The following is a 13,375-nucleotide window of genomic DNA, read 5'->3' on the forward strand; positions in this document are numbered from 1 at the left end:
TGCCTTGTGTTATAATCGATACTGTTCTAGACTCTCTCAGCTTTGGGTAGGTAAAGGTCACCGTGCTTTGGCTACCATTAGGATCAGGGTGATTGAAAACAGGCTGGTAGAGGCTTTACAGAGCTTGTAACATCTAGCCTTAAAAAGGACCTGTGGATAGCCTAAAAAGAGCTTCAACTTTGTCTTGCTATGACTCAGTTTGGTCAGTCCACAGGTTTCCTCGTTCTATAAAACTCCCGTGACTTGACAGCATGGTTCACCCACCCACCTACCACCCAGTCACACGACATGGCCGCACAGCTCCCCGCAGAAGGCCGCTGCTGGTCTGGACCACTGCTCTCACGTGCCCTGAGGCACAGAGCCCCCGGGCACCGATGATGGGAGCTTCAGCCCAAACTGGGACTGCATATATCGAATGCTAAAGGTGACATGTATTTATGAATGTTCCACTGATGGAAATTTTTTGGCTGAACCAATCTTGAATGCGTATTGATTCTGTGTTTTCGAAAGGCTTTGGAAGCCTCGGGAGGTGGAGAAGGAGGATGAGCAGATCAAGCGCGGCGACCGTGGGAGGAGGAGGAGGAGGAGGAGGCCGGGAGCGCTCAGCTCCCGCCTACAGGCGCCGAGCCGCCACCGGACCGGCGTCTTCATGCATCCACCGGGTACCTGAGGCTGTAACGGCCATGCTCGGGGCGGGCTGTCGGGGCAAGACATGGTACGGGAGGCTCTGGGCCCTTTCACTGGGGGACGGAGCCCAGGGCCGCGGGCGGGGGCCCCTCCCGCCCTAGCGGGCGCGGCTCAGGGCGCCTCCGCCTCACGGCGCCCCCCGCCGGGGCCTCCGCCCGCGCCGGGCGGGATGCGGGCCGCTCGCAAGCGGCTCTGCTCCGCCTTGGTCGTCGCTTACGGCCTCTTCTCTCTCTACGCGGCCTACACCGTCTTCCTGCGGCCCCGCCGCCCGGCCGCCCCCCGCCCGCCTCACCGGGACCGCCGCCCCCTGCGAGGTGAGAGCGGCGGCGGGGCTGCAGGGCGGGCCGGCCGGCCTGGCGGCGACCGGCGGCCCAGGCCGCGGGGACGGGGCGCGGCGGGTTCGGGGCGGACCGGCGCCGTTTGTCAGCGCTTGCCTGCGCCGGAGAGGCCTCGACGCCCCGGGCGTGGGGGAGCGGCGGCGCCTCCCCGCGTCGTTGTCCCCGGCCTGGAAGGCCCGGGCCCGGCCGCGGGCAGCGCTCCGCCTCCCAGCGCCTCTGCTCGGGAGCGCCGCCGTGGCGGGCAGGACCCGGAGGAAGCCCCTCAGGGAGCGGGGCCAGGGCCGAGGCTCCCCCCAGCCCCGCCGCCGGCGGCCATTTGCTCGGTGGGTTGTGAGGCATCGGGCGGCGGGCCCGGCGGCGGGGCAGGCGTTGTGCCCGGCCCGGGGCGGTGGGTACTGCTTGGGATTTTGAATTCAGGAAAATTCCTCGGTTTTCTAAACGTATAAATCTGTTGGTTTTGTGTAAATTATGCTTTCGTGTTTCCTAGATCGTGTCGCCTTGGGAAATGAAGAGTGGAATCCGTGGGAAGGGGACGAGAGAAATGAGCTGGTTGCTTCTCAGCAGAGATACGAAGCTAATCTTAAGGCGATAAAAAATGCAAGATCTCACCTAGAACAAACCAGTCTTAGAGTACAGATTTGGGGTAAAGCAGCAATTGGTAAGCAGATGTAATCAATATCTGTTAATCACTTAATCTTTCTGATACGGTGCTTTTCTCTGCTTTTTTTTTCTTTTAATGACTGAAATTTATGTGTATGTTTAAATAATACCGATATCTGTACGCGAAGAGCATTAAGGAAGTGCTAGTTGTTACTCAAAATTAAGTTAATACCAGTGTAAGAGCAGTTAGACTCCAGTTTCTTTGTATCAGTTCAAATGGCAGAGAAACAGTTACTTTTTGAATCCAGTCTAGCTTACATTACAGCACAAGGACAGGCCTCCTACTTGGCTATAACAGAATATTTATTTTTGTCACATTTGCTCTTTGTGAAATAAAGCAGCGCACAGTGAGAAATAAGGCATATTCTGTACTGCAGTACTACTGCTACTGATGAGCTTGGAAATCCTTCTGTTGTAGAAGACACCAAGTCTCTACATAAACTGGGGACCAAGGTCCTCTCAAGCCCTTTAACTACTGCTGAAGACATCACTGTTCTTTCAGCTTTTTTGCAAATGTAAGCTTTCTAGCTTCAGTTGAGGTTTCATGTAGCATTGTAGAATCCATTGGTATATTACATGGTGGTGCATTCTATCACAAAAATTTGATGTGTTTCACAAAAGCTTAAGAGAACAATGCCTGTTGTGAAAACACTGATTAATATTTGCTCATTTTTGTGGTAGGTGTACTGGAAAAAGATGCTTAACATACATAATAGTGTGGTATATCTTCAGTTACTGATACTTTGAAGAAGAATCTTTTTAAATGCCCCAATATGTGAAAAATTCATCTTAACTAATTCCAAGTCATATGGAATTTGGGAAACACTGTCCATATTGTATAGGAATCGCTGACATTTTTTTCCCCAGGTTGTTATGTTATGCTTTTTCATTTCCCAGAAATGCTTTTACTTCATTTGCTGGGAGTGTAGAGAGTAGGGAAGATCCATGCATTCAAATTCTCCATCATATCTTCATTTATGTAGGTCTTTACCTTTGGCAACATATTTTTGGAGCGTACCTTCAGCCAGCTGATGTGACTGCACAGTGGAGAGAAGGAAGCCAAAAAGCAGGGAAAACATATTTCAGGTAGTAGCTGCATGATGTTGACTTCAGTTGCGTTAACATTAACAAATGATGACGTGATAAGATGCACAGGTGCATTATTTTTTCAATCTAAGAGTTGCAGTTATTTTAATACCAGTTGCAAATACTATAATTTTGTTATGTTTTGATAACTTTTTTTTTGTTATGTTTTGAATATGCACACAACTTCTCATTCAAAATTATCCCAAGGAACGGTTACGTTTATTCATGGAAACACATACTTGATAAAACTAGCAAATTCTAGCCCAAATGCATTGCTATTAAAAAATAGGAAACTAGGGAGCAGTTTCATCTGCTGTTTTATGAAAAAAATATGGAAAGACTTACAAATGCTGAGAGGGAAGGCAGCCAAGAGGCCTCAGGACGGGGGGAAATAGAACCCTGAGAAAAGTTTAAGAACTGGTGTTAGGGGCTGACAGTTGACTGAAAGCAGGTTGGGGTTGTGAGGCAGGAAGGTGTCCCCTGCTGTTTGGTTCCTGTTGTATTCAGGGAAAAGGGACTTCACTTGTTCATTCATAAATAGGATTCTATCAAAATCATAATTTGTTTCTATTTATGACAAAAACAATCCATGAGACCTAGCATCTAGTTAACTACTTGATTTGCAAAGCAAAACTTTGTATGTAAATGAAGATGACACTTGAGGCATTGTTTGCTTTAAAAATGGATTTTGATTTGTGATGATGCATGTTTTAAAACTGTTGCCAAACGTTTTAGATTATTTAGCAAATGATACAGAACTTTTCTCAAAGGTCCTATTTAATACCATTTTTAAGGCTTTCTGTGAAGATACAGTGAAAGCTGAAGGATTTTTAATGTTTAGCCAGTTTGCCAGTCTGCAGTAGTAGCTCTCCTACATTGTTTAGTCACTTGCAGCAGGACCCACCTGTTAAAAAAATTTTCTTTAAAAGCATAAATGACACAATTAAGTGAATTTAACTTCTGAAAAATCTGCTGCTTTAGAAAGGTGTTTTCTCCTGGCACAATAAGACAGGGAGTTCTAGTTGAAATTTGCAGGTAACGTTTGAAGGAAATATGTGATTGTGAATTGAAAGGGTTTTTTTAAGTGATCACAAAAGTTTTATCATTTTGAATTGTTTATCAGTATACCTGACTGTACATGGTACAGGCCATAGAATCTTTTCAGTAATGCCTACATCACATTCACAAGTGATTAAAAAATGTGTTCTGGAAAGACACGTAGGCTTGATTTAAACATAGCAATTATTAAAGAGTCTGTTTGACATCTAAGGAAATGGGAAAAATGACATGCTCTTTAAAAAAATATAGTTGTATTCCTTGTCTGCAAATATAACTTGATCCTACAAGATAAGGGAATCAACTATGAATGCAGCTACTGCATCTTGGTAGTTTCCTTGACAGAGCAACAGAGCTTTTCCATTCATGGATTTGGAGAAAGGATACAATGCTTTCTTTGAATGTGGAGCAGTACCTGAAGTGTTACCTCAGAGGGAGGAGGCTTTTTTGTTTCTGGAATTAAAATCTCAGAAGCTATAGAAATCAATGACACTCTACCAGATAGATTGTCTTCTTGGTATGGATGTGAGGATTTTTTTTCAAGCCCTTGCTTTTCATGTTTATAGTGTGAAAATTTGCTGCACTTAATGAGCCTGTCACTTGCCTGATTATGGTTATTTTTCTCTCTGGTGTGCCTCTTTCGGATGAGCAATAACCTCACATGGTTCCTTAGGGTATGCATCTCTCAAATGCTAATATAGAAGTCTTTCTTTAAATATCTTCTTATTATGTTTAGAGGAACCAGGGATACTAGAGTCTTTATTTTAACCAACTTGGATGCTAGATTCTATAAAAATATAAAGTTTACGTTTGGTACCAACATAATAGGTTAAAATTTGGCAGGCTAGTAGGAAATTTTGCAAAGTATAGAAAATATGGAAATATAACTGTTATTTTAATGATTAGGATTCTGAAATGAAATAGCTGAAGTTCTTTTTGGTAGTACAAATGTTATTTGGGGGTTTTTTGTGAGGAATAATTAGTCCATCATTTTGGCTGTTCACTGGTTATAAGATTTTCTAGAATTGTTGCCTTTTTTGCCTGGCTGAGGTAAATTATCTCCATTTGATTACTAGATGAGGCTAGAGGGAACTAGCTGAGGTGACATATTTGGAGAATACGTGCTGCTGTGCAGTTTTTTGTGGTAAGTCTAATGATTGTTAAAACATAGAGCTCTCGTTAATGTTTTTAAAGAATATAAAATCTAAAGATACAAAAATGCCAAAATATCACTTGAACACAGTTGCACGAATAAGCCCATTTTGTATATTTATGATGGAGAATACACATATTTGATATAGGTTTGGTGGCTTCAGGTTTTTACTAAAGAAGTTGCCTAAAGAATACTGAAAGCATCAACTTCTGCATGAAATGTAGAGACATTTATTTAAAGATATGGGTGAAGAAGGAACTCCACAGCTGTGGATTTTAGTGATACGCCGGTTGCATTCACACAAGAAGCAGGAGAACAGGGACTTTCCTTGGCCTGAAGCAATTCACGTCCTTCTCTCCTATCATCTAGGAGGATGTTGTAGAGCAGGGGAGTACCAAACTTCTTACCTCTCACCATTAAGTAGGAGTATTCCTAAATTTCTGTTCCACTGGAGTCTCTGTTTTAACATTCCCCCTGCCTTCCTCCAGTTCAGAAGTTCTTCAGTCCCATTCTCCCATCCTCCTTATGCAAATTGCAACCATCTTGATTCATGGCAGAATGAAAGCATATTGGTCAACAAAGTTAACAAGCAAAGATTCCTTTACCTGCCAAAGGATTCCGCCAAGGGTACCATGTGGCAATTTATGTCTTAATAGGCCTTTGGTGAAGTGCTTTCTGAAAATCCAAACACACTGTCTACTGGATCCCCTTTATCTGTGTGCTTACTGACACACTCATAGATCTCCATCGGATTAGTGAGACAGGATTACTCATTCCCAGAAGTGTCTAGCCACATATGTAATCAGTGATCATATCTTTTGATAAGATCCAGTGCTAGTATTTATTACAGACTCTTGCAGAGAGGGAAGTCCTGCTTCTCTGCTCCAGAGTCCTCTCAAGGTGTTCTTGAGGATGGGAGAGACGCTGGCAGACCCCTTCTCATCAGGCACAGTGTCACTTCACAAATGACAGCTCCATACCTTTGCCAGCAGTTCTGCGGTTTTCATATTTGCATTCCTTGAGAACTCTCAAGTGAACGCCATCCAGGCCCAAATTCTCCATTTGATATAACACTTGTGGTGTTTTACCTTGTATTTCTCGCTGAAGAGAGAGTTAGGTGTAGGAATCTTCTTTGCTATGGCTTTTCCACCCCTTTTACAACCCTTTTTAAGCTGTTGTCATCTGTAGTCTCTCCAGTTCTGTACTTGTCTTTTTGGTATACTTTTTATATTGGCATTATACTGGTTTTGTTTTGGTTTTCATATATTTAAAGAACCTTTACCTATCAGCCAGAACATCCTTTTACAAGGTGCTTTTCAAATTACTTTTTAGCCTTAATACTCTGTTTGCATTTTGTCAGTGTGGGGGGCATGTATTGTTGTTTCCTTTTTGGATTGAGGTACACAGCATGCCTGGGCTTCTTATACAGTGTTTTTGAACAGCCTAGAAGCTGCTTGCAAGATTCTCTGAAAGGAGTAGCCCAAATAACAAGTTCTTTTCTTTATTGTCTCATTTTTAAGTAATTCCTTTATAGCATATCGAGTATCTTTATGCTGGATATATTTGGTATGTTCTCTCCTGCTGCAGTATTAAACTTAATTGTATTGCTATTACAGAGTAGTAGCTGTCTGACTAACACCTTGGAATTCGGTCTGCAAGACCCAGTCTGGAATAGTATCCTTTTGAATGGGTTCTAAGACTAGTAAGGAAAAAACCAAGTCATTTCTTGAGTCCACAAATGTAATCTCCACATACCATCCTGATGAGGCATTGATCTAGCCTACATGTAAGCAGTGAAAATCTCTTAGTACTGATGTCTTAATTTTGCAGCTTATGAGATCTCCCTTATATTTCCCAATCCCTGTTGTATTTGGACTGGGAGTTAATAGTACAACCTTAACACTGTGTTTCTGTTATTCAAGTGTGGGATTTCCATTGTGTTTCTTTTTTTCCCCACTGTAATTTCATGCTGTTAAACTTCATATTTTCCTAGACACAGGTCACTGCTTTCCCACCTGTACATCCTGTTATTCCTTTATGGTTGATAACCTCAAAGCACTGTGTCCATAGAGACAACCCTTTTCCCCAGGTCTCTTTTACAAGGTGATGATTGGATCAGCTACATATCCCGTTCACTATTTTAGGCATTCTGATGCTCAGGGTGTTCTCTCTTTTGAACGGCGGTGGTCTTTTCTCATTTTCTCTTAAACTTTGGATTTAAGTCTTGACCTGACTTACTTTCAATCTAGTAAATGTCTTGATTCCAAGTCTCATGAATCTTGGCTCCAAAATATGCCACTCCCACTGAGCTAGCAGCATGTCAGCTTAACTCAGAACTTGCTTGCCTAAGGTCAGTCTGCTTCAGATATCTTCAGTAGCTTTTACAGCTTTTGCTGTGAATTTTCTTTTCCTTATGAGGCATGCTTGAACTGAAACTAGCTGTCAATCTCAGCACTTCATGAGTTAAAACTCATGCTCATTCTAAATGAAATTTAGCTGGTAGCTGAAAAATTGCAGTAATGCAGAAGACCTAGAAAACTAGCGTTTCACTGACTTCTGAAAAAAAGAATTGCTAGGTTTTTTGCCCTCAGTGCTTTCCCAAGCTCTGTAATCACTAATCCTTTGAGTTCAGTCAATAGTCTGAACACAGTTAACACAGCAGTTAACTGAAGAGCAAGAGCTGGCAAACACTGGTTTGCTTCACTGCAGTTCATAGATGGCTGTTGTCAGATACTTGTAAATGATCAGTGATGTAATGATTTTGGTACGTGATTGAAATTCCTGTTACATAAATACATTCTGCAAGATCTAGAAATGCAATTTTCTACCTAAAACGTTTCTGCTAACCCACTCATATCAAAGCCTCAAGTTTGACCTGGGTCACACAAGCAATTTAAGCTTACGTTTAGATATATACCTCTTGTGTTATGGATTCTACTCAGTTTCAGATGATGCAGTGTTTTTTTCATCTAACCTTAACTTTAAATTACAGAGAATAGTAGTAAGCCAGAGCAACCAATTGTCCCTTGTAATGATACCTGGTTTGGTATATACTCTTACAGATTTTTGGGAGGGCTTCTCTCTTGTTCTAATACTGTATTCATTGGTTATTACTGGAATTAATAAAAAGTTTCACCTTCAGTGAACATCAAAGCTCATTCTTCTTTTAAAGTTGATTGATTTACCCACGTTTTGATGTTTTAATATGGTAGTAGTTCTGATTTATTGACAAAATACCTTATTTTAATTTAAGTCTAAATTGCCTCCTTTTTCCTGAATGAAGATGAAGGCAGCTTTATTCCTGTGTCACTGTAGATACTAACAACACAAATGGTTACAGTTGCACGGTTACTTTGCAGTATATTGCATTTGCTTTATTGCAGAAAAAAAATATCTCTGGAGTACAGTCTCTGTTGTAAGGATGTTTAGAAGATGAAGGTCAATAATTTGTTTTAAGGGTGTTTACTGTTTGTATTTTGGTTTTCACAGCTTCATCACTGGTCCATCTGTAGTACCTGGCTACTTCTCAGTCGAAGCTGAAAACGTCGTGCTAGTTCTGAATGGAAGAGAAAAGGCAAAGATCACTTACGCCACTCAGTGGCTGCATTACGCACAAACGTTAGTTCAGACTCACAAAATACAGCGTGTAGCGGTTGTGCTGCTTGGAAGTGAGCAGTGCAACAACGAATGGATTCAACCATACCTGAAAAGACATGGAGGATTTGTAAATCTACTCTTTGTTACATATGACTATGCGTTGGTAAATGAAGAAGACGTTTTCCAGTGGCCTTTAGGAGTCGCTACGTAAGTGCTATAGACACAAATTACAATTGAAACTTAATTGTTACGCATGAGGTATGGATGTCTGAATGTTACTGCTGATACCCAAAACAATTAGAGTAAGTAAACTGTAGAACATGATCCTATTAATGATTTTCTAAATCAAGCATTGGAATCTTTGGAAATTGCATTTAGGAATAAAAATTATAACAGAGGAAAAGAATGCTAGTGTTTAGGGAGCTTTACAAAAAAATAAACCTGTGTCTGGTGGGGTTTTCTGTTTGTTTATTTTTTCTTCAGTAGATTTGCTCTTGAGATTTAGCATAACTGCTCATGTACACAGTGACACAGGATTTTCAAACATTTATGTAATTAGGTTCCAACTACTGCTTGTTTAGGAAAGGAAAGGGGGATGGTACTGGTGGTACTTTTTTAACCCCTGTTGTGGTTTTCAAAAGGAAATTGTATGCTTCACGTTTGGAATTAGTATACTATAGTAACACAGTAATGTAGTCTGGCTTAACTCCTTGCTCACAAAAACATTTTTGTTGTACTTACTGCTCCAACTTTTTATGTGGGGTAGATAAAGGTTTGGTTGTTAGATGTAATTTTTGCCAGCTTACCCCTTATTAACAGAGTTAATAGTCTTTTAACTACTTATCATGGTAGTATAAAATGAAAAGAATACAGAACTATTTTCATATCTTGTGTTGAATTTGAATTCAATATCCTGTATTGAGCCAGTTGGCAAACTGTATGGAGTTTTTATCCATAGCTTGAACTTGCTCACAGTATCATTGAAATACACTACGTTTGGATTCTTGATGGTGTCAGAGAATTGATGGCATTAGAACTTCCTAATCAAAAAGAAGTTGAGTTTTGAGATGCCAAGGTTAAGGTGACAGATAACAGAAAGCAACAACAGTTACAACAGTAAACCAGGGTGCAAAACTGGGTGGAAAAAGATAAGTCAGGTACCAGAGTAGTGTTTTGCAGCCCTTGCACACCAACATCTGTAAAAATTGTGGTTAAAGGTATGCAAGTGTGCCACATTTCCCCAGTGAAGAGGGAAAGTAAAGACATAGAATCCTGCAAAGATATTTGTCATGAAGAAAAAATGGTTTTCTGAAAGTAAATTAATATTAATTACGTAGAACTAGGAAAGGACTGTTCCATCAAAATTTGGGAAGGTGAAGAAAGTGAATATGTCTTCAGAGGACTATTAGTAGCAATGAAGAAATCGTGAAATAAAGTAGAGGCTACCTTTGGAACCAGTAAAGAATTGGGTATAGTTTTTCTTACAAAAAAAAAGAAACAGGGAAGTAGAACAGTGATCCATCAAAAATAATAACATTAGAAGGAATATCTGTCTTAATTTGAGAATGCAAAGGAGCAGAAACTTTTTTAACATTCATCTGTTCCAGAAAAAATATTAACTTTATACAATGAGAAAAGTTAGTGCCAGCCCTTCAGCTGAAGCAGTGTTTCACTAGCTGTCATGCTGACAAAAATAAGTGATGTAAGATTTGAGGCATCAGTCAAAAAAAAGAAAATGCCTGATGTGGTGAAAACATGTCTAAAAGGATGGCATTCAGTTTACATTGGATCCCAGGACTTTGCATTGGTTTTGTTAAGTCCAAAAAGACAAGTTAAATAGCTTGACAACAAGCTATTTCGTAGCCAAAAGGTTAGATTAATGAAGTCCACCCAGACCAAAGTGACATTTTCCTTTGAGAGGTTACCAGTGGTATTTTCAGTTGATAAGCATGCCCAGAGATTAGCTGAGACTTAAACTCCGTAGTTATCATTAACGTGTCCATTTCAGTCAAAACTAGTGGTTGCATCAAGAACAACTGCTTTTGAAAAAGCATGTTTCTCAAGGACATTTTGTAGCATGCACACATAATATCTTTGATGTCAAAAGAAAACATGAGTATTCTGGAATGTCTCTGAAGAGTGTGGTGGGGACAAAGGGAATGAAGACCAACATTTAGGACAGGACTCGCACTGGTTTGCTTGTGGGTCTGTCTGTGGTTGTAGATGTGGATTGGCAACAAATAGGTGGTTTTAGTCTTAGAATCTGCTGCAGTAAAGATTAAATGGTGCAAAATGTTTTTTCTTTAACATAGAACATATTGTTATCTAATGTATATATTGTTTTTACAGCTACAGAAATTTTCCGGTTGTAGAACCCAGCTGGTCAATGCTACATGATCCAAGATCTTATCTATGTAATTTCTTAGGAACAGTTTATAAGAACTCTTCTAGGGAAACACTAATGGAGATTCTGAAGCAGGATGGGCTAGATAAACTTTGCTGGATTGCAGCCAGAGACCAGTAAGACTTTGATTTACTTTGTGAAAATGTTCAGACTTTTTTGCCTAGTTCGTTATTACCAATCCTGTTAAAAAATAGTACAAATAAAAGTAACCAATCATCATTAAAAGAGAGGACATTGCTGAGACTCGTTACATAGGTCTTCATAATGTAATGGCCTTGCTATATTTTACACAAAGCATGTTTTTAAATACATAGAAAAATCTCCTATGTATACTACATATAAAGACCATCTTTTTTTTTCTTGTATACATTTGATTATGATGGGAGAAGAAGTGTTTGTCTTGCACCTTGTATGTATTAATGTCTTACTAGGAGAAAAAGACAGCTGTATTTTGTTGTGTTCCATATAAGAGAGTGGCTTTAATCTGTATAACATGCCTCTTTTCTATTTCAGGTAGGTAGAACAGATCTTTTGACTAACGGGAATAGGATTCTGATTGTATTTCTTAACTTTGTCAAGCAACACTTGTAAAATGTTTGATAGCAGGCACAGTAGTGGTTAGGAGGACCTCAGCTACCCTGATGAAGAATCTCATGAGGTATCTGAGTCATAAACTCTTATCTCACAGATGTTCTGAGGCACTTCAGGCAGATGGATTCAGGTTAATGGATTGCTTTACATCCTAACTTCAGAAGAGCAAACCTCTACTGATTTAAAGTATTTGAGACCCCAAAAAAATCATTAAAAAGTCCACTGAGTGTCTCTGTGTATGTCTATTTCTGAACTCTGCTGTGAAGTAAATTGACATATGCGTCATACAAGTCATGCAGAAGATTTAAAATAGCGTATCAATTTGCCTCTTAGACTCCAAAGCATTAATAATTTCCTAAAAGGACCATATGTAAAAAGTGTTACAATCTATTTTTAACAGTGATATTTTCAATGAATTTTGGAAGACTCTAAGGAATAGTTAAGGCTAAAAGCAAAAGCCTATTGATTGTGTGTGTAATATAAAATTTTTACATTGATAGTATTTTCAGTTTTATAAATAATTGAAATTAAAGCATATCTATATTTTCGTTGCAGTGCCTGTGGGAAAGATGTTAATTTTCAACCCCTTTACTTTTCTAGGTGGCAGCCTCAAGAGACAAATGAAAGTTTCAAAAACTATCAAGATGCCTTGCTGCAGAGTGATTTGACATTGTGCCCAGTGGGAATAAATACAGAATGCTACAGAATTTATGAAGCTTGTTCATATGGATCTCTGCCTGTTATAGAAGATGTGATGACACCAGGTGATTGCGGAAATTCATCAATGTACCACAGTGCTCCATTACAATTATTAAAAACCATGGGGGCTCCATTTATCTTTATTAAAAACTGGAAAGAGCTTCCTGCTGTTCTAGACAAAGAAAAAAAAATGAGCTTACAAGAAAAGATTCAAAGGAGAAAAAAGCTTTTAGAATGGTATCGAAACTTCAAAGCATGGATGAGACAGAAATTCATTAATACTTTGGAACATTCATTTTTGCCCAGTGATAAAGGATGAATTGTCCCTTTGGAAAATCTAGACTAGATTGAAAGCTTAATTTCCGTTAACCTTCCGAGGAAGCTTTTATACAAAAGAAGTCTCACAGGGCAGATGCATTCCTTTTGAAGTCAGTAGAATTGCACTAGCTTGGCCAAGAGCTACAATTTGGCCTTCCATCCTTAACAATTTTCAGAGAGGTTGTTGACTTAGCAGGACGGTAGTCTGTAAGGATGACAACAATTTTATTACTATTTTTACAATTTCCAGTTGGTGTGTGACCTGTTAAATTTTTTCTTAGGATGATATCTTTGAGCATGTGGACTTGTTAAAATCCAACATGAGTACACAGTTGTGTTTGAAGAAAAGAGAAGAATGAAAACCATATGGTACAGAGTAATTTATTATGTAGACTAAAGAAGAAAATATGATAATAGCAAAATTGCCAGGTTTAGCACAATCATTAAGATATACCCTGGTAAATGCTTGTTTTGAAAATGTGAACTGTTTACTTGATTGACATTTCACTTCAAAGAAAGTGGCTATAAAGCACTGTGGAATAAAAATGTATTTTTCAAGGTAAAAATAGAGAACTCTTTCTTAGAAGTATTTCATAGCCATATATTTCTCCTTTAATTTCAGATATCAAAATTGCTTTCTGTCATTTCCATTTAGTGTTGGGACATATCTTTCTGAAGGTCTCCTGTGGGAGCATTCCTTACCTGCAGTTACAGCTGCACATTCTGAACACCAGGCCTTAAACATGAATTTGCTTGTAGCTTATCTGATTTTTCAAAATCTGCTGA

General features: G+C 39.6%; 1 protein-coding gene across 2 annotated transcripts; it reads left to right on the plus strand.

Annotated features, from left to right (window-relative positions):
• The first annotated feature begins 582 nt into the window (after window positions 1-582).
• Window positions 583-13,155, plus strand: RXYLT1 (ribitol xylosyltransferase 1). Of its 2 annotated transcripts, none has more exons than XM_064448597.1 (6): window positions 583-662; window positions 1,513-1,683; window positions 2,669-2,771; window positions 8,470-8,784; window positions 10,927-11,097; window positions 12,173-13,155. In XM_064448597.1, exons 1-6 carry the CDS (start codon window positions 650-652, stop codon window positions 12,588-12,590), a joined length of 1,191 nt encoding a protein of 396 aa, XP_064304667.1. In that variant the 5' UTR covers window positions 583-649; the 3' UTR covers window positions 12,591-13,155. The 2 variants fall into 2 exon arrangements, with proteins under 2 accessions (XP_064304667.1, XP_064304663.1); XM_064448593.1 differs by lacking the exon at window positions 583-662 and adding an exon at window positions 741-1,001.
• The last annotated feature ends 220 nt before the right edge of the window (window positions 13,156-13,375 follow it).

Source organism: Phalacrocorax carbo, chromosome 1 (assembly GCF_963921805.1).
Source record: "Phalacrocorax carbo chromosome 1, bPhaCar2.1, whole genome shotgun sequence".
NCBI lineage: Eukaryota > Metazoa > Chordata > Aves > Suliformes > Phalacrocoracidae > Phalacrocorax > Phalacrocorax carbo.